A 27,153-nucleotide genomic window follows, 5' to 3' on the forward strand; every position below is an offset into this window, starting at 1 on the left:
TTTGGGTACTGTTTCCAAGAAAGCCTTGGGACCCGGCGGCCAGGTGATGCTCAACAAATTCCTCACCTACAAGCCTGCCACAAACGTAGCCTGCAAGATAGAAAAAGAAAACCGTGTAGGGAAACCGGAAATGAGGGTCTTAGGGGTACAGAATCTGGTAGTGGAGGAAGGGGATGGGATACGCGGGGGTGAGGAGAAAGCGAGGCCCTTCGTCGCTGGGGGTGGCTACACCCCATCCGCGTCCCTTTAGAGCCCCGGCGCGGTCGGCCGGCGGGGCGGGACGCAGCCCCTCCCGGAGGCAAGGGTCCCTCCGCCTCCGTGCGTTTGCGGCCAGGGTCCAGGTCACTTCTGCTCCCTTTATTGTTAGTGAGAGATGGGACGTTTCCTCACCCTCGGCACCTCACCGGGGACGCCCCGGTCCGTCTCATCCCTGCTCTGGCTCTCCCGCGAGCGGCCCGTCTGCCGGCCGCCGCGTCCCGGCCGCGGTTCGCGGTGCCCGCCGGCCGGCCATTGTTCGGGCCCCACCCCTGCTGAATATTCACGCCGCACGGGCTGCTCGCCCCGCGCCCTCCCCAGCTGGGTTCGGTCTGGGAGTGCGTTTCCGCTCGATTTTCCTGCCGGGGAAGGAGAGGGGGAGCTGTTTTCTCTCTCCTCAGAATATATTTTCGGTGTCCCGTTTCTACTCCTCCCTCGCCGCCGCCGCCGCCCCCTCCCTCCCCGCCTCCCTCTCCGCCTCCGCCCCCGCCTCCCGGGTTATCTTTGTCTCGCTGCCTCGCGCTCACTCGCTCAACTCTCGGCGGCGCCGCGGCCCCACGCTCCGGGCCCGTCCTCTAGGCGCGCGGCGCGGGGCGCGGGCGCCGGGGCCTGAGGCGGCGGGCGACGCCCGGGGGCCTGACGGCCGCCCCGCGCCATGGTGTGAGCGCCGCTGCCGCCGCTCCGCGCACGCTCCGTCTGCTCTCCGCGCGCGGCCCGGGCCGGCCGAGAGCAGCGACCAGCCCGCCGCCACCGCCGCCGCCGCCGCCCCCGGCCTGGCGAGGCGGAGCCCCGGCCGCCCGCTCCCTTGTGAGGAGACGCCGTCGGCGGCCTGGCCTGTGAAGGAAATAAATAGAGAAACAGATCTATTTATTGGTACTATTTTGTTTGGTGGCAAAAAGGGAAAATGGCGAACGACTCCCCTGCAAAAAGTCTGGTGGACATCGACCTCTCCTCCCTGCGGGTGAGTGGCCACGACGGGCCCCGCCGCGGGCGCGCCGGGAGCGGGGAGCCGGGGCCGCACCCTGGCCCGCCGGGCGCTCGGGCGCCGCCCCGGGCAGAGCCTCGGGCGCGGCGGCCCCTTTGTCTGCCTGCGTCGGCGTGTGCGGGGCGGCGGGGCGCGACCCTCCGCCGACTCCCCCACCTCGCCGCGCCCCGCGCCCCACGAGCCCCGAGCGCGGGGCGCGGCCTTCGGGCGCTGTGGGACCGCGCGAGACGAAGCCCGCCCGGTTTGCAGTCGCCTTTTCTTTCCAACTGCCCCGCTGTATTTATTCATTGTTGTGCTGCTTTTAAATTCTAACCCCTCCCCTCCTCTTCTCTAGGATCCTGCTGGGATTTTTGAGCTGGTGGAAGTGGTTGGAAATGGCACCTATGGACAAGTCTATAAGGTCGGTGTGAGCCGCCGTCTTTGTTTCCCGTGGCACGTTGAAACTTCTTGTTGGGGAACGAGGAGAAGGTTGATAAACACGCTGCTGACTGGAGGCCACGCCGCTTGGCCAAAGTTGGGAGAGGGGTTTCGCCTTGTAGTCCCTCTGTTTTTAAACAGGAGTTTATATGCAGGCTGGCCTTCGAAGACCTCACATTTCCTGGCCTTGAGATAAGGCAATAAGCTACATTCTTTGGCGTGCACTTTCCTAAGTAAAATGGGAAAACATTTTTCATAAAGCAACCTTAATTCTTTCGTTTTCCCCAATTCCGGCCTTCTGAGTTTGTGTGTGTTAATTAAAATTCAGTATAGACAGGCCTGGCCTGTGATTATACCAAACCACTGTCTTGGTCTTCTTGAAAATGGTCATCGTGTTGCTTCGTTTTAATGTCTGCCAGGTGCTCAAGGTGAGGAGTTCGGTGTTACCTGGGACTGCTTCCTAATAACTATCATACATGATGCTGATGGATACGTACATATTTTGGGGAAGCAGGGAGGGGTGTGTGTTTGGGCAGCAGGAGCAGGAAGAATTACAGCATGAGGATTATAAAATCTGAATTCCAGGAATAACCTGTTTGACAGGTGTGTAATTGAAACAGAGATGAGGGAGAGCAAGGAGTCAAGAGGATGCCCAGATTTCACACCCACCCCAGGCCTGTCTCTTTTTTAACAACCCCCCCCCCCACCACTGGTAAATGAAACTAACAAATCTGGAGACTATGAGTCTGCTCAGTAGCTGACACCTGATGTGACTAACAGTGCTGTTCATTCTATTCAGAGCACATTATAGAGCTTCTGAAAGAGCTGTAGGTAATGGAGGCGCAGGCCTTGCAAATTTGAAACAGAATGTTAAATTTCCCGTCCTGATTTATTTCTTATTGCTGAATGCTTTCAGAAAGTAATCTGCACTGGAGGTGTTTTCTGGCTGTTCGAATGGGTACAAGGAGCTAGAAAAAAAAAATGTTATGAAGCAGGGCTTTGTGGTTCACCATGAAGAATTGTCATTGTCTCATTAAAAATGAGGGAGGGGGTTGGAAACTGACTGTAGACATTTTCTTAGGCCAAATTAAGTGTGGATCCTATTGTCTCTTTTATGCTTAATGAATAGGGTTTATCTATCCCCAGCCCCAACTTCCCCTGGCCTGGGCTGTGTACTGGGCTGTGTGTACCGGCCTGCGGTCGGAACTTGAGTCAGTATTCTTAGGTGATCTCAAGTGAATTAGCATGTGTTGTGTTGGGTAACTGTTGGGGCTGTGGCCAGATTTTTGAATTTGAAAGAAAGCCCTGTTAACTCAGCCTGCTGGGCTTGACAGAATTTGGAAGCCTTTGGAAAATTTTGGAAAAGATTGTGTTGCAACTCACTGAATGGCCTGGTAACTGGCTTTAAGGTATTCTCCCCAGCCCCAATGTTTGTTTAAGCACCAGTCGGTTTTTTTCTAACCCAGTTTTTCTGGCCAGATCTAAGTGGTGAGTGTACTCTTCCAAGTGAGTTAGCCAAAGCTTGTTTTTGACCTGGTTACACAGTAGTTGGATTGTTTGTATCTTCCTCCGTCAGCATGGATGGGTGGGAAGGGGAGTGAAGTGAGCTAGAATCCAACAGTCCATTTTTAAACTGTAAGAAGAAAGAATGAAACCTGAATGAGCTTTAAGTGGCTTTAAGAGGTGGGAGTTCGTTATGGTAACAGTTTAGGCAGGATCATTGTTAAATTTTTCCCCCTCTTCATTTCCTTTGGTTCCATCCTCTCCTTCCCCCGAGCTTTTGAAATAGATTTGCTGAGCGGTGCAGTTGGGAAGCATTTGGGATACTGGCAGTGACACAACTCTCTGACTACAAAGTCTGTACAGTTGAGAAGAAATTCTCAAATTATGCAAACCTAACAAATTAAGAAATCTGTGCAAATGTGGCATACACACACAAAATAGTGCCCGAGATTTTGCTCACCAGCAGTTCTGTTTTATTTGGAAAGATCAAGCATATACAAGGAGAGAGGGTAGATCATCCAATTTAACAGTTAATCAGAACATGACTGATCTGGTTTCATCTATAGCCTTTCTCCATTAGTATTTTAAGGTTAAAGCCTAGATACCATTTTACCCATAAATACTTCAGATTGTATCATTTTTGTTTTTTAGATAATCACAGTGCCATTCTGACCCCTAAAAAGTTAATTCCATAGCATCAAATATTAAGTCTTAAGGTTTTCCTAATTTTTCATAGACGCATTCTTACTATCAACAATATTTATGAACTGATACTGGGAAGTTCAGTCTTGGTAGTTGGTAGAAATAGGAGAAGCAGTTAATATCTGCATTTGCATCTTTCTTTCAATATCTAATTTCTAAAATGATTTATATTATGCAGAGGAGTTTATTTGGGATTTGTTGGTGTGATTTGCCTGTGGTGGTTTTGGGATTAGATTATTAATGCTAGTATCTGTTTATAAATACTAAACATCCACTAGTGTGAATAGCATCTGAGTTGGGAAAATATTTGTGATAACTTGTTTATAAAGAAGCTTTTTTTCTTAATGTAAATTCAGGTAAAATACTTTCAAGCTGAATAACCTGTAGCCCTAATTTGATTCATTGCTATATCTTTTATTTTCTGTTTTTTGCTATAAGCTTTTTATTTTTTAGTGATTGTGGTGGCTTATTTTGAGAATGCTGTATTTCTGTGAGGCAAATGAGTAAAAAGAGGGAGTTTCTGGGTTTTGTTATGAAAGTGGCTTTTTGGGGGAGTGGTTTATAATTTTCTCTGTGACAAAATTGGTAAATCATCTGGGTATAGTTGAACAGTATATAACTATCTGAAAAAATAGTGAAACACAGAGTATGTCCTAGTTAGAGAAATTTATTTTTTGCATTAGGTTTCTGAACGATCACTGAGAAGCATACTCATAAATCGAAACTTAAGAAAAATACTGTGAATTTCAGTTTACAGGGTTTCATGCAGAATACCATCTGTTTATAAAAAAGTGTTTATAAGATGATCTTGTGCATGTTAAGTATATCAATTATTTTCATCAAAGGGGGACAGTGACTATTTAAAAAACAAAACCACAAAAAATAAGATCTGTTTTTGTGTTATACTGAGTTTTATTATTTTTAATATTTACTTGACCATTTTTGTTTTTTCTTGGAGTTACGGTTACCCTATTATTTTGTATTTTGTGAGCATACAGTGACTGGTGTTTTAAATGTCTTGACTAGGAGAAGGAAAATCCTACATCTGGAAAGGTACTGCAGGTAGTGAGAGGGGAAGTTAGGGAGTTTAGAATCAGCAGGTGCAATGTCTGGGATCAGGTCTTGCTCAGAGGAATGATGGCAGCCTTTTTGGAGGGTTGAGCATCTTGACCTTGTCTGATCTTGTCTTTGGAGGAAAGGTAGGCTGTAAACCTTGGAAGTTGAGGAGGAGAGTATTCTGGGCCCAAAGATGGTAAGCAGAAGCCACATTGAGAGGTTACTGCTATTTAGCCATTTAGGGCATGGTGCTAAGGCTGTCCCCCTCATTTACTGAAGAAAGGGGGGGGTGTGTGTGACAGAAAGGCTGAGGGTGACCTTTTTGTGAATGACAGGAGGTGTAAGGAGTAGTGGGCATCTGAGGAGAGATTATTTGCTCATGAGTTAAGGAGAGCCGTCATTCTATGAGAGGTCATCGAAAATTTTGTTGGGTTTGGAGACCCCTGGGAGTAAGAAACCTGATTAGGTGATATTAGGGAAAGGAGCAGGTAAGATGGTTGGCCTAGGACAATGGTCCAGAAGAGAAGATGTAAAGGCTGGGACAGGGTAGTAGCAGTGGCAGTAGAGAGGAAGAGTGTTGGGCTGGATTCTTGGGCATTCTGCTTTGGCCTAGGTCAACCTGCTGAAATCAGTCATTCTCTGCAGGTTTTGGTGTGGCCCTTTAAATGGGTACACTGTTTGCCCATTGGATTAGGAGGAGCCTTGGGATCTGTGAAAGTGCTAAAATTACTTTCGATTGCCCAGCAATAAAGTGCTGTATAAATTGTGTGGCTTTTAAAAATCATTAGTCTAACATTTTGGATCAAACACTTAAAACTTTTGTGAGGGTCTTCTCTAAATGTTACCCCTTAAGTGTAGGATATCTTTTTAACTGGAGGTAAAGACATCCAGGGGGGCAAAATGCATTTTGAGGAACTAAATGTTTTCATTAGAAGGAGGATTGAATTGCCACTGAGAGGCATGTACAGACTTGTTCTGAAACATAGGGCTGCTTCATGCTGGAAGAATTCTGGACTTGGGTAAGGTGAGAGGAAGCCAACCCCCTTGAACATGTATTGGTGTGTAGCTCTCCTAAAAGTTATCAGCCCCAAATTTCCAAAACTTTTCTATTAAATAAAATCACAAAATAAAAGCATAACAGAAAATTCAGCCACCAGGTAAAATCCTACTCATGGTGGTTTTAGAATTTCTTATTGCTGGAAACTTTTAAATAAATGTTCATTTGCATATCTGCAAACTTGTAGTTCTGCCTTTTTTTTTTTTTTTTTTAAAGATTTTATTTATTTATTTGACAGAGTGAGCACAGGCAGATAAGAGTGACAGGCAGAGGCAGAGGGAGAATCAGGCTCCCTGCTGAGCAAGGAACCTGATGTGGGACTCGATCCCAGTAGGCTGGGATCATGACCTGAGCCGAAGGCAGCTGCTTAACCAACTGAGCCACCAGGCGTCCCCTGCCTTTTTTTCTTAACCAGTTTTGGATATATGTATATTTCTACATATTGAGATAATTCCAAAGTATTATCTGTGGGCACTTTTGGTGCAATGTGTGTGTTTATAGATTTTGTGGGCTGAGACTAGCAGGGCAAAGACTTTGAAATAATGCATCCCTGAGCAGGTGTTCTAGTATATGTGCTGCCGAAGCGAGCACCCTGAACAGGTGTTCTAATAAGCCAAGGAATAATCATCTAAGGAGTTTTATTCCCAGGGAACTAAAAATATTATAAACTGGAGATGGATGCTTTAACATTAATTTCATCTGTGGTCTTTTCTTTTCTTTTCTTTATTAGTAAATACTTGGTCATCTGGTTTTGGTCATCTGGTTGTGAACAGGTGCTTAAGCCAAGAGATTACCTACTCTTTAGGGCATCAGATGTTTTCCATCTCTTGAGTTGTTTTAAGTTTATGATGCCTGTGCTTCTCATCATTAGTATTAGTGCTTTCAGTTTTCTATATTTAATCATTTTTAAAAATTGTTAGACAGCAATAGGATATTCATTTTTTACTTTGTTTTATTTTATTTTTCCCCTCACCCCTAACAAAAGGATATTTAAATAACTGCACAAGTGTACTGCTTTCAGACCCACTTTGTCCAGACACTGAAGCACAGCTGTTGACCAGAGGGCAGCCCTAATATGTGATAACCTGCAAGGCTCACTCTCCGTCGTATATATGGCTCTATTACAGATATTGTACCCAAGTGCAGACCCCATGACTGTTGACTGTATTCGAGGCAAGGGCTTATTCCACAGTAAGTTTTTAAAAATCAAACAGTTCTTATTCGAATCTCTGATAATTTGGGGGCACCTGGGTGGCTCAGTGGGTTAAAACCCCTGCCCTTGTCGGCTCAGGTCAGGATCCCAGGGTCCTGGGATCCAGCCCCCCCCCCCCCCATATGCCCATAGGCTCTCTGCTCAACAGGGAGCCTGCTTCCCTTTTTCTCTCTCTGCCTGCCTCTCTGCCTACTTATGATCTCTGTCTGTCAAATAAATAAATTTAAAAAATTAAGAAAAAAAATTTCTGATAATTTTAAGGGTGGAAACAGCTTTAGGTCACCATCTTACCTTGTGAAATCAGTGCTTTGAACACTTTCACAGAGGGATGCTTGGGTGGCTCTGGGTTAAGGCCTCTGCCTTCAGCTCAGGTCGTGATCTTGGGGTTCTGGGATCCAGCACCGTGTTGGGCTCTGCTTGGTGGGGAGCCTGCTGCCCACCCCCCCCACCTCCCTGCGTACTTGTGATCTCTGTCTGTCAAATAAATAAATAATTTTAAAAAAATTTTCACAGGTAGTGAGTGATCGCAGATCACCTGATTAACTACTTGCAAGTAATTGCTTTGAGTAGTTACTACAAACAGATTTTACATGAATTCAAGTTGGTTTCTTATAATACTAGCCTGAATTTCCAGTGTTTAAGTATTAAAATATATTTAATATATAATTTGGGACCAATTTATGATCAAGGGTAGAGATTTCCAAGTGTCTATTTAGCTTTTGGAAGATTTCCTCAGCAGTTACTTGGCTTTCATAACATGATCACACCAGAGTTGAATCAAGATAAATATTTTGGACATAAGGAGGGATGGCTAGGAGGAGAACAGAGAAACCCAGGTGATGTATTGCCAGTGACCAGTGTGGCATCCATATGCTCTTAGGTTTTATAGTGCTATATGACTGTTCACTGGACAGAATATGATACTCTGTTAGGAAGCTGGTTCTGTAATAAAAGTCCACTGGCTATTCAGAAGAGAAGTGATGTGGGAGGCACTGAGTTGGGAGGCAGTTTTTTCTATAAGAGTTTCAAAAGAAAGGACAGATTGATAAGTTTTAGGATTTTTGGAAACCCTGACATCTGTGTGGCATTATGAGGAACTTAGAACTAGGTTGGGGAGACAAGATGCAAAACGACTAACCATGCAGGGCTAGTTTCATGCCACTTCCAGTTCTCACTGTGCTCTTGAGTAAGCTGGGTCTTGGACACTGTTCAGCATGTTGGGTATATGTACAGTGGAGAACGAAACAGGCAGTTTGCTTACCCTCAAGGAACTCAGGAAGGGCAGGGGGATGGATACAAAATGCTAAGCATGTAATATCCACTGTAAATCCAGTAGTCTCCGTCTCCCCAGTTCCTCTGCCCAGCATACTTGAATTCAGACACAGTATATGCACTTGCTATGCACTTGTGCATGAACTGGCTCAGACTTCAAGTGCCCTATTTCAGCCTCAGAGGGCTTCTTTGTCCCTTAAAATACAGTACAAACAAATGACTAGAAAAGTGAAAGAAAGTAGACACACAGAATACCAGCTTCAATCTTTTTATTATTAGATTGAAAAGCCATAATACTACATTGTTAAATTGCTATAAAAGTTTTTACAATTTTTCTCAGTTCCTGAAATTATCTCCTTGTGTACCGGTAGTCAGCAGACCACACTTTGAGGAGCACTGAACTGGCAGGATTGATTCTGCAATCCGGCTCTTTGTGAGCCATTGGGCTGATCTTTTGCATCAGTAAGCTGGAGAATTGGGACCATTGTCCAATCCTAGCAGGTGTTCTCCCACCCTGGAGAAGGAGGGAGCCAAGAGCACGTGCTGCCCGCAGCTTGGTGCTTAATTTGCCTTTCAGCCCTGGGCGTTGTAACTATCTCAGATAGGGCCTGATGCTGACAAATTATCCTATTAAATTTAAATAATGAAGAAAACCCCCACACTTTTACATTATGACTTAAAAAGTTTACTTTTATTTTATGATAAATAGGGCTTTAAGAACCCATCAAAGTTACGAATGCATGTGGTTGCAGCTGAATAATACTGAAGTTCTATCAGACCTTGGAGTTTTCCTATTCCCAAGAGGACATCTATTTTCAGTTTTTAGTTGCCATCACTGAAATTTACTTCTGTATTTTTAAATTATTTACTCATGTGGCTCTTGATTTATCAGTGTTAAGCGTTTCTTGACTTCTTGTAATAGTAGTTAAAGTTGTTGAACTATGGATTTTGAACTTCTGAGTAGTTGAAGATAAGCTCTTAAACTCACCTCTTCCCTTAAATGAGTACGTATATCATAATTTTGGGTTAAGATGATAATTGTTTATATTATCGTGACTATGTAAATACCATTTATTTCTGAGCCACACTGTCTAATAAGATTATATTTCCTTTTTAAAACATCCCTTCCCCTTTACATTGACACACTTTTTTTTCACTTGTTTAGTTTTTTGTATCACTGTGATTACTTTCTTCCCCAAATGCCCTAAAAGATACATCAAATGCCCAGCAAAGTTAAGCCTTTGTCAACAGTTTTTTCCAACACTTAAATATGTCGGATGATTTTTTGTTTCAGATAACCTATTGATTCCACTATTTTTTTTCCTCCCAGGGGGTACACCAGAGCTGGCGAGGTATGGTTGCCCCTTAGATCTGGTACAAAACTATTTCCTTGGATCATTTCTGTTTCCTAGATATGAGAGTCTTTTTGGATTTGCTACCTTATTTTCTTGAAGCACATCCTCTAGTAGCTTAATAAGAAAGGGTGCATGGCCTGTAAAAGTTTTAAGTCCTTGGATGGCTGAAAATGTCTTTATTTTTTTTTTGCGTTGTATTTTTATGTAATCTGGTAGAAAATATTCTAGGTTAAACACCCATTTTTCCCTTGGAATTTTAAGACATTCCTCTTTTGTTTGAATGTGATCTGTTTTAAACTTCTTTAGAGAAGCTTTTAGGATTTTCTATTTATTTTTGGTGCTGTTAGATTTTATGAGTATCCTTCATTGTCATTCAGTATCCTGAGTACTTAATGAATTCTTTATATCTGAAGATGTCCTTTTTTTCCCTTGGAAGTATTTTTGTTCTCCCCTCCAACTTCTCTGTTTTCTCCTTCTGGAAGTTCTCTTAGTTACCTCTTCAATTTATTTTCTTCTCTACTTTTTTTGGGCGGGGGTGGTTCTTTTTGCTCTTTTATTGTGCTATGTCTTTGACTTACACATTTCAGTATTTCTCTTGGGCTTTTAACTTTATCATATTTTTAATTTATATGAGCAGCCCTCTTTCATACCTTTTTTTGGTTTTTAACTGCATGTAATCTCTTGAGGATATATGTCATCTATCGGAGGGTATTGAGTATAGGTTTTTTTGTTAGGTTGGTTTTGTTGTGTTCTTGTGCTTCTCAATTTTTTTTCCAGATTTTATTTTTCCTGTTTATTTTGGTCTCTGTTTAATGCTAAAGATTTTCCTCAAGTGCCCGGATATTCGTAACTGTTTATATTTAAGAGTAAGGCACTAGAAGTGAATTGGATACTCAGTGTGTATGGGCAGGTGGCTGTTGATTGGTAGTACTTCAATGTAGGGAGGGCAGGTGGGGATCAGTATGTTCTCATGGATGGGGAACCCCACTTCTTAACACCAGTAGATCTTTTCCTTGGGGTCAGTTTCTTTAAGAAGAATATTCAGAGGCCTGGCCTTGCCTAGGGTGGCCTATCCATTTGTTTATTGGAGTTCTGGGATTCAGGGTGTAGGAATGAGGCTGGAGCTTTTGCAGTCTAATACCTTAACTTTTCAAGCCTGTGTCCAGCACTATGTCTCACATCCTCTCATCTGGAGCATTTGTCCTTCGGTTTCTTCAGAGACTAAACCTCAGGTTTCTTACAGATACGGTGTGATGTGAAATAGTCACCAGACTGTGAGATTGAGAAAGAGGTTCTGGGGCATTCAGTCACTAAATACCAGTGCTGTGGATTTTAGCCATATACTTTATACTTCGTGGTATCAGTTGCTTCCAAATGATGATCTTCTCAGGGCTCTATGGGGGCATATTGTCTCACTTGGTGTCCCGAAGCAGGCACTTCAGTTGTAGTGTTTGCGAAGTGAATTACCTTTCCTTCCATTTTTAGTTGTCAAAACCTGATAGAAATGATTTCTGCTGTCATCTCTTCCCCTTTATCTCTTTATTCTTCTGTTTACTTTATTGTCATTTTCATGGGAATTAAGTCTTAAGACTCATGTGGTCAGTCCACCAGGTTAGAAGTTAACTAGTCATTGTATCTTTGATTTTAAACTTATCTTTGATTTTATTTATTTATGTATGTATTTATTTGACAGAGAGACACACAGCGAGAGAGGGAACACAAGCAGGGGGAGTGGGAGAGGGAGGAGCAGGCTTCTGGTGGAGCAGGGAGCATGGTGTGGGGTTCTATCCCAGTACCTTGGGATCATGACCTGAGCCGAAGGTAGATGCCCAGCAGACTGAGCCACCCAGGTGCCCCACTTACTTTTGATTTTAAACCTATATTTTACTGAGGCATTTGCTACTTTCCCTCCAGAACAACAACAGCAGCAACAACAATATTGAAAACAGTGTCTTAGTGTATGACCTCTGGACTGATAACTTGATTTGGGAGATGCCAGCCCAGGGAGATGATGATGAGGGAAAGTGAGCAAGGTACAGAGCAGTGTACTATTACATGTATCATGGGGCTTGCTGCTGCTTGAGTAAGTTTTGAAGAGAAATGAGTTTGTTCAGTGGGTTTGTTTGGGTTTTTTTTTTAAGCTTTTTTGAAGTACATTTTAATGTGTCATGAAATTCACCCATTTCAAGCTTACATTTCAGTGGTTTTTAGTAAATTTGTGTGGTGGTGCAACTATCACCATAGGTCAGTATTAGGATACTTTCATATCCCAGCAGGATTCCTCATACACATTTACAGTTAATCCCTATTGTAGCTCAGAGCCCCATCAACCACTTATCTATTTTCTGCCTCTATAAATTTGCCTTTTTTTGAACATTTCATATAAATGGAATCATACATTGTATAGTCTCTGAAGTCTGTTTACTTTTACTTTGCATAATGCTCTTGAGGTTCATCCATGCTGCTACATATGGTAATTTGTTCCTTTTTATTGCTGAATAGTTTTCCACTATGTGGACGATGCTGTGTTTTGTCTGTCTGTTCACCAGTTGATGGGTCTTGTTGGGCTTTCTAGTTTCTGGCTGTTGTGAGTATTGCATTCAGCTGGTGTTTTGGCCTGGCACTCTGGACTTGTTCAGAAGAGCTGTGCAATGGGATTGCACCTTGGAGCTTTATGTAGAATGGGGTAGGGATTTACCTGCCTGGGTCTTCCCATTTCTCAGCAATATAGCCAAATACCTCCTATGACCCTGTGTGTCTGTCTGCTTCCCTGAAGCCTGTAACTTCCCCACTCTCATTATTAGTCATCCCTGGGTTTAAGTCATTTCTTTAAACATGAGTACAGTTTCTTATCTCTGTAAAGACAAGCTGTTCACTATCAGTGAGGTCATTGGTAACAAGAACCAGGCTAAACCAGTTTTTCCTTCTCACTGTTTTTTGGGGGGATTCCAATGTGCAATAGCCAGCCCATTTGCCATGTGATACTAAAGACAGGAGTGTTCTTTTATCCTGGGCAGGAGCTATTGACTCACCATGATTTAAAAAACAAAACAAAACAGAATCTATTATCCTTGGCCAGAGGATGTATACCAAGTTAAATATAAGTGATTTGTTATGGGGGAATATGAGTAATCATGTGATTTGTTTCAAGTGTACCTTTTAGAGTAGTTTTCTCATTTTTATTCTGAATACTTTTATGATATCTTCTATTAAAATTAAATTTAATAATGTATACTTTTTGGAAATTCTTATGCTTAGAGCTTTCATTCTTATCTGATTATGATAGTAACAGAATACTGTTGACTACCAGACCCTTCCCCACTCTTCCCATCAGTGTTCTGAGACTCTCTGTACGTAAGGGCTATGTAGTTTTATGATTATTCTGTTTTGAGATCTCAGGTTAGAGACTGAATATTACCTGAGTCAGGGCTGTACATCCCAGGGACATGCAGTTTATTATTAGGGATCCCAGGTTAGGCTCTGAGTATTACCTCAGGTTGAGGATGTGCATTCAAATGACACACAGTTCATTCATCTGCTAGGGCATGCCTTAATTCCAGGGTCTTTCCTCTTTGAACTTTGCATATTGGAGCATTTCTCTTCTCTCTATATACATACAGTCTTTCATCTATTCTCGTTGCTCCTTCCCTTAATTACTTTTTACCCTTCAGTGATTTGAGGGCTCAGTATCTGTTTGTGTTTCATTGCCTATAGATAATTTTGAGCCTGCTCTGCTAGTCATGATTCCTTTCAGTCATTCATTACTGAAGTACTTAACGCATACAGGGTATGTGCCAGGTACCATGTGGGGCTTGCTCACTGGTAACAGTGAGCAAGGAGAGCAGTTAGTCAGCTTATGTTCTTGTAGAGCACATGGCGTGCAAGCAGTTTTAAGAGGATGATCTTGCAGATGGGAGAAGAGCAGGGCCTATGGGAGTATATAGCTAAGCTGGATCTGACAAAGTAGATAGGGTTATATATACAATGAAACTTTTGATTTAAATTCAGATTCTCTGGGTGCGGCATAGATGGGTGAGGAGCAAAGAACAGTGGGCTTGTTTTGCCATGGAGCTTATGATTCATCATCTTGGTTAATAAAACTTTGAATCAAGATAGGAAGGCTGTGTTTCATTGATCATGGTAATTGCTGGCCCCTTTTAGTTTGCCTTGAGCCACCTGTCTCTTGGGAGGCCTTGTATCATATATCTGTATATCTGCTGCTGTTTTTGGTTTTCGTTATTGTTTTGCATCTCCTGTATCAGTTAGGGGTTATTAGCTTATCCGTTTAACACCCTCAACATCCTTGGAAGAGAGGTAGGATGGAGAGGGAGCTCACATCAGACCTCAAAGTGCCCTGTGAGCAGCATCTGAAATAATACCCAGAATATTTGGTGAATGGATGGCCCAGAGTAGGCCACATTGTGCCTTATAACATACACGTAGGAAAGATTACTTTATTCAGCTCCTGGTCCTCCCCTTGATCTTAGGGCTGGAAGCAACCTCTGTAAAATAGGAATGATGGTGTGCAGCTTTGTGATAATTCACATAGTTTTAAGCAACTTTCTGGAGTTCGGGTTATACAAGGAAATTATTTAAAGGATGAAATTTTGCATTTCTTATCAAGTGTTACATATTTGCTTTTTGATAATGTAAACAAAAAATAATTTTCTTTTTCAGAGCATCCTGAGTAAAATGGTTTTGTGGGCTTTTTTGAAAATAATTTAGTATCAAGTGAAATATTTCTAACCTTTCTCTAATGATACTGGAAAAAAGGACTTTTTAATTACTGATGTTAACTGCCAAGGTGTGAAATTCTTTATATTTTATTTAAGCAAGGCCTCAGTCATCAAACCCAAGATTAAATTAGACATTTTATTAGTTTCCTATTCAGTTAGCTAAAAATATATATTCCTTTTTTATTTATTATATGAAAAAGGTGATTTAAAATCCTAAATTTTATAAGTATTTTTTTTCCTTGAGCTTTAGTTTTAGTCTCTTTCATTTTTTTTTTTTTTTCTGGCTTTCTGTACTGAGGACTTGGTCTCATTGGTAGCTTGTCTTTTTCCCTTTTTGCTGCTTTCTTTTGGAATAATTGAGTGTTTTATGATCCCATTTCCTGGTTTATTAGCTATAACTTCTATTTGTATTGTTTTATAGGTTACTTTAAGGTTTGTAGTGCACACTTCTCAGCTATCACAGTTTACCTTCAAGTGATAGGTACTTCATGTATAGTGTAGGAACATTATAGTAGTATCACTTTCATTCTCCTTTCTGGCCGCATAGTACTTTTATTACACATTTTACTTTTATATATGTTACAAGTCTTAAAATAGGTTTGTGTTTTTTTTTTTTTTTTAATAGTCAGCTGTCTTTTAAAAATACATAAATAGTAAGAATAAAACCCTTATACTTGTACCCAGGTGGTTAGCATTTCTGGTACTCTTCATTCCTTGTGTAGATCCATATTTCTCTCTGGTAACATTTTCCTTCTGTCTAAAGGATGATTTTTTTTTTTTTTTTTGTAGTACAGGTTTGTTGGTGATGAATTCTTTCAGGTTTGTTTGTCTGAAAACTTTTGGAAGACATTTTTACTCTATATAGAATTCTAGGTTGCTCTTTTTTTTTTCCCTCTTTCAGTATTTGAGAAATGTTACTCCATAGTCTACTCACTTTCATTGTTTCTATTGAAAAATCTGCTGTCCCTATTGTGTTCCTTTGTCATTTTTTTCCCTGATTTCTAAGATTTTTCCTTTTACTCCTGGTTTTGAGCAGTTTGATTGTGATGTGTCTTGGTGTATGTACTTCACATTTCTCGTGGTTGTGGTTTGTGAATTTCTTAGATCAGTGGGTTTGGAGGTTTCATCACATTTGGAAAATCTTTGGCTAGTATTTGTTCAATTTTGTTTTGTTTTGTTTTCCACCTCCCTTCTCTCTTCTTTGGTTTGGGAACTCCCATTACATGTTTACTAGTCCACTTGAAATTGTGTCACAGCTCACTGATGCATTTTCTTTTTTCCTTTTTGGGCTTCATTTTGGCTAGTTTCTTCTGTTGTGCTGTTAAGTTTTCTTCTTCAATGTTGATTCTGCCATTAATTCCATCCAGTGTATTTTTCATCTCAGACTTGGTATTTTTCATCTTGAGAAGATTTGGGTCTTTAAAAAATATTTTCTAGGTCGCTATTTAACTTTTCAAATATGTGGAATACAGTTATAATACCTTTTTAAATATCCTAATCTGTAATTCTAATATCTATGCCAGTATTGAATTAGTTTCAATAGATTTTTTTTCTCATTTTCGTTATGTGTTTCTGTCTGATAACCTTTGGGTGGATGCCAGACATTATAAATTTTACCCTGTTGGGTGCTGGTATTTTTGTATTCCTATAAGGTATCCTTGAGCTCTTCCCTGGGAGTGCATTTAAATTACATGGAAATAATTTGGTCCTTTTGTGTCTTGCTTTTAGGATTTTTGTTAAGGAGCTCTGGAACAGTGGTTGGTCTAGTGCTAATTATGCTCCACTGCTTAGGCAAGACCTTTCTGATACTCTGCTTAATTCCCCATGATATATGAGTTTTTCAATTTATTAGTGGAACAGGTACTTTTCCCATCACTGTGTGAGCACCTGCATTGTTCCTTTTGAACCCTTTTTTTAAAAAATTTTTTATTTTTTATAAACATATATTTTTATCCCCAGAGGTACAGGTCTGTGAATCAACAGGTTTACACACTTCACAGCACTCACCAAAGCACATACCCTCCCCAATGTCCATAATCCCACCCCCTTCTCCCAAACCCCCTCCCTCCAGCAACCCTCAGTTTGTTTTGTGAGATTAAGGGTCACTTATGGTTTGTCTCCCTCTCAATTCCATCTTCATTGATTCTTCTTCTACCCACATAAGCCCCCATGTTGCATCACCACTTCCTCATAACTTTTGATCCTTTTGAAACATTTTTTTTCCCTCCCAGCCTTGGGTAGTTTTCTTAAGATCAGATTCAGTTGATTTTAACTTGGCTGAATATGTAGGGATCCCTCTGTAGAGCTTGGGAGTTGTCTCTCTCTCTCTCTTTTTTTTTTTTTTTTTTTTTGTGCAGCTCTTTTCTCTGGTACCCTCACCTGGAACTCTAGGTGCCTTAGTCTACCTAGACTCCATGCTCCTTCTCCTCAACTAAGGCAGTCTGCTGGGCTCTGCTTGGGTTTCCCCTTCTTGTGCCATGCCCTAAACTTTGTAAAGGGAGTAAATCCAGGCAGTCCTGTGGTTCACCTCATTTGTTTTCTCTCTCTCAGGGCTCACTGTCCTTCATTACTTCATGTCTAGTTTCTTGAAAACCAAAATTTTCATGAATTTTGTATGGTTTTTGTTTTTTTGTTTGTTTTCAATAGAAAGGTAATTCTCTCTGCTGTTAACTCCATCTTGGCCAGAAGTGGAAGTCCAGTGATAGAGCTAGTCTGTCTGTCTATTCACTATTAATTCCTTACGAGACATCAGCAACATGGCCAACTGTGGAAACAACTCTTCTCCCTTTTCTGATGGGTGTAGTGGTACATAGGAGGGGGACAACATTGAACATTGGAATTTATTTATTTATTTCTTTACTTACTTTATTTGTTTATTATTTTATTATTTTTTATTTTATTTGTTTATTATACACAGAGAGAGACAACAAAAGAGGGAACACAATCAGGGGGAGTGGGAGAGGGAAAAACAGGCTTCCTGCTGAGCAGGGAGCCTGATGCAGTCTTGATTCCAGGATCCTGTGATCATGATCTGAGCTGAAGGCAGACGCTCAATTTACTGAGCCACCCAGGTGTCCCTGAACATTGGATTTTAAAAACATAATTTTTAAAAAAGAAGTATATTGAGATACAGTTCACATACCATTTAATTCACCCATTTAAAGTGTACAATTTGGTAGCTTTTAGCATATACACAGGGTTGTGTGGTCATAGCCACATTTTAGAACACATTCACCACTTTAAAAAGAAACCATAGTCCTCACTTCCCTCACATGCCATAGGTTACCACTAATTATTTTCTGTCTTTATGGATTTAGTTATTTTAGACATTTCATATAAACGGAAAGAAAACAGTATGTGTTTTGTGATTGGCTTAATTCACTTGGCATATTTTCAAGGTTCATCAGTGTTATATGCATTGGTACTTCATTACTTTTTATTGCAGAGTAATATTCCATTGTATAAATATACTACATTTTATCTCTTAATCAGTTGATGGGCATGTGGATTATTTTTACTTTTGGGCTTTTAGGAATAATGCTGCTGTGAACATTTTTGTACAGATTTTTGTGTAGACTTTTTATTTCTCTTGGGTATATATCTGGGAGTGGAATTACTTGGTCCTATGAACTGTTTAAACTTTAGAGGACCTGCTACACTATTTTCCAAAGCAACTGTAATATTTTATATTCCCACCAGCAGTGTTTAAAGGTTTCAGTTTCTTCATTTCCTTTCCAATACTTGTAATTATCTGTGTTTTTGTTTGTAGCCATTGTAGTGATACCTCATTTTAGTGGTTTAATTTTTTTTAAATTTTGATTTATTTTTATTTATTTCTTTTCAGTGTAACAATTCATTGTTTATGCACAACACCAAGTGCTCCATGCAATATGTGCCCTCCATAATACCCACCACCTGGCTCCCCCAACCTCCCACCCCTGCCCCTTCAATATCCTCAGATTGTTTTTCAGAGTCCATAGTCTCTCATGGTTCATCTCCCCTTCCGATTTCCCTCACCTCCCTTCTCCTCTCCATCTCCCATTGTCCTCCATGTTATTTGTTATGCTCCACAAGTAAGTGAAACCATATGATAATTGACTCTCCTCTGCTTGACTTATTTCACTCAGCAAAATCTCTTCCAGTCCCATCCACGTTGATACAAAAGTTGGGTATTCATCCTTTCTGATGGAGGTAGAATACTCCATTGTGTATATGGACCACATCTTCCTTATCCATTTGTTACTCTGGTGGTTTTAATGTACATTTCTCTGTTGAGTAAGGATATACGGGATCTTTTCATGTGCTTGTTCACCATGTGAATTTCTTCTTTGGAGAAATGGTTATTCAGATCCTTTGCACATTTTAAAATTGTGTCATTATTATTATTTTAATATTTAAGTTTTTAGTGTTTTTTAAATGTATTCTGGGTAAAAGTCCTTTGACAGATATATGGCTTGCAGAATTTTCCTCCCATTTTTTTGGGTTGACTTTTTCCTTTCTTGATGTTCTCCTTTGAAGCACAATAGTTCTTAATTTTGAGTAAGTCCAATTTGTCTTTTTTTTTGCTTGTGCTTTTGGTGTCATATCTTAAGAAACCACTGCTTAAGCCAAGGTTATGAAGATTTACTTTTGTATTTTCTTTTAAGCTTTATAGTTTTAGCTCTTATATTTTCATTCTTTGATCTGTTTTGAATTGATTTTTGTACATTGTTGAGAAGCAGGGATACAATTTCATTCATTTGCATGAATGTCCGGTTATGCCAGCACCATTTGTTGAAAGGACTGTTCTTTTCCCATTCGTTTTTTTGGTACCCTTCCTGAAAACTGGTTGGCTTTAATTGGAGGGTTTCTGAACTCTTTGAAATTTCTGGACTCTTATTTCTATTCTATTGATCTCTTTGTTTATCCTATACTAGTACCACACTGTATTGATTACTATAGCTTTGTAGTAAGTTTTGAATTTGGGAAGTGAATCCTCCAGCTTTGCTCTTCAAACATACCTATTGATTTTGCTGACTTTTTACTAATCACTGACCCGTAGCTCATACTTGGAGGGAGGAACCTTTTTTCATGATTGCCAAACATTTTGTGAATTGGAACTTATTCCTGTCATGATTAAAAAATTTAATGTTTTGCAGACTAAGATCTGTTCATACATATGTCTATTATCATACAGATAGTAGGATTCCGTACTCCAAAACGTTTTTATTTGTGAGAGAGCATATAGAGATGCTCCTGAATCGTCTTACTTCTGCAAATGCATTGAGGAATAATCTGATGATGATTCTTACAGAATCTTAATGACTCTATAAATTAAATACTATCTAGCACAAAAGAGGAAAAAATAAAAAATCTAAGGAACCAAGTCAAGATATCTAGATGTAAAATCTACCTAGATTATCTTATCATTTCTTACAAAAATTTCACTGTAAAAAGTTTATTCCAGAATATATACACATTATATACCTAGGTAACATACCTATCATTTGTTAGGAAAATATAGGGAAATAGTGTTTCTTAAGAAAGACTTGGGTCCTGAACCACTAAGAAATAGTAGTTTGCCTTGAACTTCAGTGATTGATTAATCAGAAATTTCTGTGAAACCAAAATCTTTATTATGCTTAAAATATTTCACCTAAGAAGAAAAATATGTGTTGCTAACCAGATATTCCAGTATGACAATGATAAATGGAAAAGTTCTTATCGCCCATCACCCTGTCCCACCAAAAGTAACAAATACTCAAGGAGCTTTCCATTTCAGTTGTAGTCCTGAAACTCAACTGACCTTGTGGTAAGAGCAAGTTGTTTAATATCTTTAAGAACCTCCCTCATACAATACAGGTAAGTGTCAGGTCCAAGCCAGAGCATTCCTTCACGCAACAGTGGTGACTTTAAGGCACTTTGGATATCTGATAGTGCTGTATAAATGCTGAATTATCAAGTCTTGTCGGGTGTAATTTAACATTAATTATTATTATACTCTCAAAACATGGTTTCCATTTAACTTTTTCAACTGCTTGTTTATAAATATTAGCAAAAGAGGAAGTACCCAGAACACAGATTTCATCCGGGCAACCTGTTCAGACTAAATAACAGGGAAGGAAGATTTTGCTAAAATACACTTCCTCTGCTTGTGTAGAAACCTTTGTTGAGAAATGATCTTTAACTCTGAGAAAATTATGCCATCTCTGTGCAATGTATTTATAGTTAAGAAAGCACACCCTCTCCCCTAGAAAGTATAGGAAATGTGTTCTGTAGCTGTCTTACAACTAATCATAAGGGCTCATCTTTGCTTTCATCAGCAAACTATGGGAAAACCATCCTTCTGTGAAGTTCAACACTGGTATCAACCAAGCCCTAATAAAAATGGGAATTAAGGGCGCCTGGGTGGCTCAGTGGGTTAAGCCGCTGCCTTCGGCTCAGGTCATGATCTCAGGGTCCTGGGATCGAGTCCCGCGTCGGGCTCTCTGCTCAGCAGGGAGTCCGCTTTCTCCTCTCTCTCTCTCTCTGCCTGCCTCTCTGCCTACTTGTGATCTCTGTCTGTCAAATAAACAAATAAAATCTTTAAAAAAAAAAAATGGGAATTAAAACTCCTTTTTTGAACATTTGCGGAATTCATTTGAACATTTTGGTCATTACTTCCATGTGTGCTCATTGTCGGTGAGGGCTGGAGGGAGGCTTGAAGTTATTTAGTCCAAACTTTGGTAAAAAAATGGATCTAAAAGGTACCTGGGGGTCTTAGTTGTTAAGTGTCTGCCTTCAGCTCAGGTCACGATCCCGGAGTTCTGGGATCTAGACTTGCATCAGACTCCCTGCTCTGTGGGAAGCTTGTTCTCCCTCTTCCACTCCCGCTGCTTGTATTCCTCTCTTGCTGTGTCTTTCTCTGTCAAAAATAATAAATAAATAAATGAAATCCTTAAAAAAAATGGTTTTAAGATTTATTCTAAAGAGGCTGTAGAGGTTACAGATCCATTAGTCACAGAAATGGGATGGAAACCTAACTTCTTCTTGTTAAAAATAAATTCAGAAAATTGCTTGCCACCTAACATTTCTTCCATGAATTCCTCAATAATTTTTCATTTTTCAGGGAATGTGGTAAAAATATGAGGCCATAAGAACTACAAGAACAGATGTATGTGAACACCATACCTGTGTTTGCTTGAGCTGCCATAGCAAAATACCACAGATTGGGTGGCCTAAACAATAGAAATTTATTTTTTCACAGTTTTAGTGTCTAGAAGTCTATGAACAAGGTTTCCATAGGTTTGGTTTCTCCTGAGGCCTTTTGCCTAGGTTTGCAGATGGCTGCCATATTGCTGTGTTCTCATACGGTCTCTCCTCTGTGTGTGTGCATTCCTGGTGTCACTTTGTGTCCAAATTTCCTTGTCTTGTAAGGCTACCAGTTGACTCTTAATAGCCCCATTTTAACCTCATCACCTCTTGAAAGGTTTGGTCTCTAAATACAGCCACATTCTGAGGCGTGATGATGTTGGGGGGAAGGGATTAGGGCTTCAACATACAAGTTTTGGGGGTAGAGTGGGGGATGATACAATTCAGTTCATAACAATACTATAATGTGTTTTTTTTCCCACAGTAAAGACACAAAAAACAAATGATGTAAAGTAGTAATGTTTTATTAACTAGTAAATAAGACTTTCATTTTTATAAGCTAAAATTCCATGTGGTCTTCTCAGATACACATATAGCGTATTTATTAAACACAGAAATACTACAGAGACTCTATTCTAGATGGTGGAGGTACAGATTAGCAAAAAGAGAATCTGTGTTTTCATGGGTTTAAGAAGACAAAAAATATATCAGGTGGTGATAAATGAATGCCTTTTTCAGTTGGCCTTTGCTGGGTAACAAACTGTTCCCAAAATGTGGTGGCTTAAAGCAACCATCATTTTATTTGCTTGTGATTCTGTGGGTCAGCGCTTTGGACTGGGGCCAGGCTCTGCATGGTATTCTTTGGCTGGTCTCCCTTAGGGCCCCTCAGGTTACCTGTCAGCTCACCAGGAGCTAGCTGCACAGTGAAGATGGGCTGGCAAACATTATAAGTACCCTGTTGTTTTCTTTGATCACTGTTTTCTCTGTCATGTCTCACTTATGTCTCTTCTTCCATTCTTCAATAGGGAATATTAAAAAGGTTTTGGATATTGTGGAAGATTCCATTTTGGGGACTCGAGATGGAGATATAATGCTGACCTTTTAAAATATAATCATTTTATTGTTTTCTAAAGATTTTAAGTAATCTCTACACCCATCATGGAGCTTTAATTCACAACCTGAGATCCAGAATTGCATGCTGTACCTACTGAGTCAGCGAAGCACCCCTAAAATATCTTTACGAAAAATTCTTCATCGCCTTTAATTGCAGTGTTCCCACATGTCCTATTTTACAGTAGGAGTTAGGATTTTTCATCCATTTACTTGGATAGGCTGACAATAGCAAAATGATAAGTCAAAGTTTGCTTTGGGTTTAGGTGTTCAAATGCCTCAATTCCTGTATGGCAATGCTAGACCTGCTTTTCTTAGCTCAACAGGAAGTAGAGTAGGGCTTGGACCAGAGGAAGTCATGCATACCCAGCTTGCAGTTTGTGGGCTTCTCTCTGTTGGTTAGGAGAGTAAGTGAAGTTTATTTCCTTCCCAAAAATGTTGATTATGAAGAGGAAATGAGATCTGTCTACAGGTAAACTGACCAGATTGTCTCTGCTGCTTATGTGTTAGAAGATAGAATTTGAAGATGAGTTCCAGTTCTTAGGACAAATAAAAGAAACAGTGGAAATGAGGCTGAAGTGTCTGAATTATGTTAACTCTTATTTTGTGTGTGTGTGTGTGTAGAGAAAAGAACAAACTCCTGGCATGAATTATTGGTTACTTCTAAAATTCATAGCTTTCTCTCACTAGAGGAAAAGTTGGCATAGGCTCCATAATGGGGCCATTTTTTAATTTCAGTCAGTTGGACATATGGGGAACAAATGTCTGGGATATGCCATAGGCAGTGCACAGGCCTTTTGTTTGAGAGCTGAGGGTGTTTCCACATTGATTTTGGTGGGTTTAGAAAAGAACCAAGATATGCTAAGCTCAGTGAGGACTCATTTAGCCTTTGGTAGTGTTCTTATATAAATTCATGAAAATGGAGAGGTGAAGACTCAGAAAAAATGCTGACATGGGAGGTTGGACTGACCTGTGAGAGATTTGGAATCCACCAATTGAGTAAGTGAAGAGAGGGGGACACCTTGACAAATTGTTTAAAAAAAAAATTATTTTAAGTTCTGACTCAGATCTTTTAAATATATTTCCTCATTTTTATCTTTATTTTATGTCTACATAGGGAGGTTAAGTAATTTGCCTATACTCACATAGGTAGTAAGCAGTGGAGAAACTGGATTTTAAGGCCTTTCAAGTTTTGACTTGTAAGTTTAGCATTGACCCATTTGCCAGACTACTTCCCAGGATATTGACAAGTTGAGTTTATGGGCAGGATGTTTCCAGCTAGAGAGAAGGTAGGAGGGTTTGGAGCCATGGGTGACTGTGGGAAGAGGAAAGGAGAGTAAGTTAGGGTGGAGTTAAGTGGCAAAGGAGGGCAGATGAACTTTTCCTTTTCTCCTCTTGTTTTTCTGTGCCTGGTTCAGTGCTTCTCAAACTTGAATGCTCACTTGAGTCTGTTGAGGAGTTTGTTAAAGTGCAGGTTGCGATTCACCAGGTCTGGGGTAGGGCCTGAGATTATACATTTCTAATTTACTCGCAGATGGTGCTAAAGTAATTTTACACTTTGAATGCTAAGGACTTAGGCAAAAACAAAACAAAACAAAACAGGAAGTATTGGTAGTTAGCAGCTGATTTAAGACATTTCATTGGAACACAGCTCTAAGAGTGGCTTATTTGGGCTAGGATTATGTCTTATCTGTGTGTTGTATTTGTCTTGTGTAGCTGTATGTTTAAAACTGGTGATTTTGTGAATGGGCCATAACTTGAAGTTGGGATTGTAGGCTCTCTAGGAATCATGGGATGTTTATGTTGGGGAGGCATAGCATTTTTGTAGCCTGACCCCTTAGGTTACAGATGAATAGTGAGGGAGTTTTGGCCTGGTCAGGACTTAGGTTCATAGAGGTTGGGAGGGTGGGAGGCTCCTCTGTCCTCACTCTCAAGTGCTTTCTTTCTGGGTGGCAGACAGTGCAGTGAAGTGCTACCCCTCCCACTCTGGTGATTTAGTGACATGACAAAAGTCAAAATAAGAAACTGGTTATGATTCTCATATTCCATTTCAGTTTTTAGAGCATTTCCTGGCACAAAATGAGTGTCTCAGAGAGTGAATGAGTGAGTGAATAAAGGAATGAGCCAGGGTTTCTGGGTGAGGGGGTCGCAGAGTAAGTCAGAGGCGGAGGGTGGTATCTGAGCCGTGGCAGTAAGTTTCTAGTGAAAATAGTCATCTGACTCCTCTGTGGTATTGTGGGGAATATTGTAGACCCAAACAGAGGCAGGCCTTTCAGACAACAGCTGTGTTTTGAGTCAAGAGAAGAAAAATGGGCAGGTGTAAATATAATCCGGTGGATAATTTGGGAAGACTTCTAGGCATGCTGTTTGGTTTGTGATTATATGCTCTCTCTTGTGTCTGAGAAAACAGGCAGTAGAAGGTGTCATTGTCACTTTCTCTGTCACATTGTCACTGTCATTCAGAAGACCGATCATGAAAATAAGGAAGTTCTAAAAGGGGGACTGGTGGATGGAAGGGAGGAAGAACTTGAAGATTTCAAGTACTGCTGAACGGCAAGAAAAAAACCTGGGCAGAGATGTGTATGTCACAGTGGTGCTTCAGTGTATGTCTTGGGTTGGGTGGGGGTATAGTGGGTAAGGTCTGTGATTCTCCTGAGGAAGGCTTGGAATCAGACTGAGTTCTGAAAAGAACTTCAGAGAGCCTCACATTCAACCTCAAGGACCCAAAGGGGTGGAGGGAGCAAATGGCTCAAGATATTTATCAGCTGTATAGTAAACTGCCAAAGGGACTTTGCATTTTTCCGTGAAATGACTTGATACTGTGGCTTTCTCTCACCTTATTTTTAAAAAATACACTTGTATTGCGTGCCTGTTATGTGCAGGCACTGTAATAAACATTTTTTTTTATCATTTTCTCCTTTGATTTTTAGCTTGTGCTCTCTGAAAATTCAGATATATTCAGGCTGATTGATTCAGTAATTTTTGCTGAATACTTAATACATTTGTCTGTTTGGAAAGCAGACAAGTTTTTTCTGAAACTGGTTTTGGCAGAATTGGTATTTTGCAGTTTGTTGTATTAGTTGCATCAGGCTGTTTTTTGGAGAATATTTTTAATACTTGATTTTTCTATGTGTCACATTAATAAAAACCACATTTTATAATTTGTCCTTTAAAGGAAGTATACTCGAGCTGAGTTGCCATTGGCACTACTCATAGGAGCTTTACCAACATGAATTCAGATCTCAAGTCATTTAAAAAGTACAGAAGTAACATTCCCATTTTACATATACACCTTAATTTAAAGGTGTAAAATTAAAATTTAAAGGAAAAAAGATTTTCTGCCGTAGAACATGTCAGTAGGCCCTGAGGTTAAAAAAAGAGAGGAAAACCTAGAAATTGTCAATATTTCATGGGAGACATCGATAGAAAGGTAATCCCCTAAAATAGCCTGGAGAATCCGAAATGTACTTCTGAATGTCTTCAAAGAGGTGTATTGTTTTCTTCTAGACCAGGATAAAAAGGCCATTTTGAGAGAGGAGGTGGCCCAGACTTTTTGAACTTAGGAGGTAGCTGATGGGTGGGGAAGGAAGGCCCCAAGAGATAATATCTATGGGAAATGTATTTGAGTAGTGTGTTAAGGATAGGAGTGGTTTATTGCTTTTTGTTTTGTGGTAATTCCTATAGAATATGAGTTTTCCTAAAGCTGTAGTAATGCTTTCCTTCAGTTCCCTAGCAAATGCCTGATAGGCAGAGTTCCTCTCTCATCATCTCTCCTCTTCCCTTAACCAGTAAGTCAGCAAGACAGTAGGCTCACTTTTGGCTGACTGCAGCTTCTCTGGCTAGTTTTATTTCCTAACTCCCACTGTACTGTCTCAACGGAGGTCCTTCTGAGCACCTTCTTCTGGCTTTGAAATCCTGACTGAGGTTTATAGCACAGAAACAGTAATAGTGGGAAATCTGAAGCCATAGGCAGGAGGTTCTCCACCCTGAAGAATGTACCTTGGAATCAGTGGGGAGCTTGTAAGCCTCAACTAAACCAGTGAGTCCTAGCCTTGCCTGCATATCTCAGTCATTTAGGAAGCTGAAAAAAAAACTGTGCTGAAACACCAGAGTCTCAGAATTGATTATATTGAGGGTGTCACCTGCATGGTGGAATTTTAAAAAGCTCTATACCTTGTTCTAATGTGCATTCATACTTATAAACAGCTTGGTCAATACTTGTCTAGAATTGGTAAGCTTCTTCCCTGTGGCTCTGCTAGGGATTGAATTTGAAAGTCCTTTGCCTCTTTTCTTCTTACTTTTGCTCCCTCTACCCTCTTTTTTTTTTTTTTTAAAGATTTATTTATTTGAGAGAGAGAGTGTGAGCATATGAGCAGGTGGAA

The 27,153-nt window shown here is 40.4% G+C and overlaps 1 protein-coding gene across 50 annotated transcripts in view; it reads left to right on the plus strand.

Annotated features, from left to right (window-relative positions):
• The first annotated feature begins 864 nt into the window (after positions 1 to 864).
• Positions 865 to 27,153, plus strand: part of MAP4K4 (mitogen-activated protein kinase kinase kinase kinase 4) — a 192,708-nt gene continuing 166,419 nt past the window's right edge. For all 50 annotated transcript variants that reach the window (XM_059406288.1, XM_059406292.1, XM_059406300.1 and 47 more), the window contains exons 1-2: positions 865 to 1,216; positions 1,575 to 1,640. In XM_059406288.1, coding sequence (XP_059262271.1) covers positions 1,160 to 1,216; positions 1,575 to 1,640 — 123 coding nt within the window. In that variant the 5' untranslated portion in view covers positions 865 to 1,159. The remainder of the gene's footprint in view (positions 1,217 to 1,574; positions 1,641 to 27,153) is intronic.

The sequence above is a fragment of the Mustela nigripes genome, chromosome 7 (genome assembly GCF_022355385.1).
Source record: "Mustela nigripes isolate SB6536 chromosome 7, MUSNIG.SB6536, whole genome shotgun sequence".
Classification (NCBI taxonomy): domain Eukaryota; kingdom Metazoa; phylum Chordata; class Mammalia; order Carnivora; family Mustelidae; genus Mustela; species Mustela nigripes.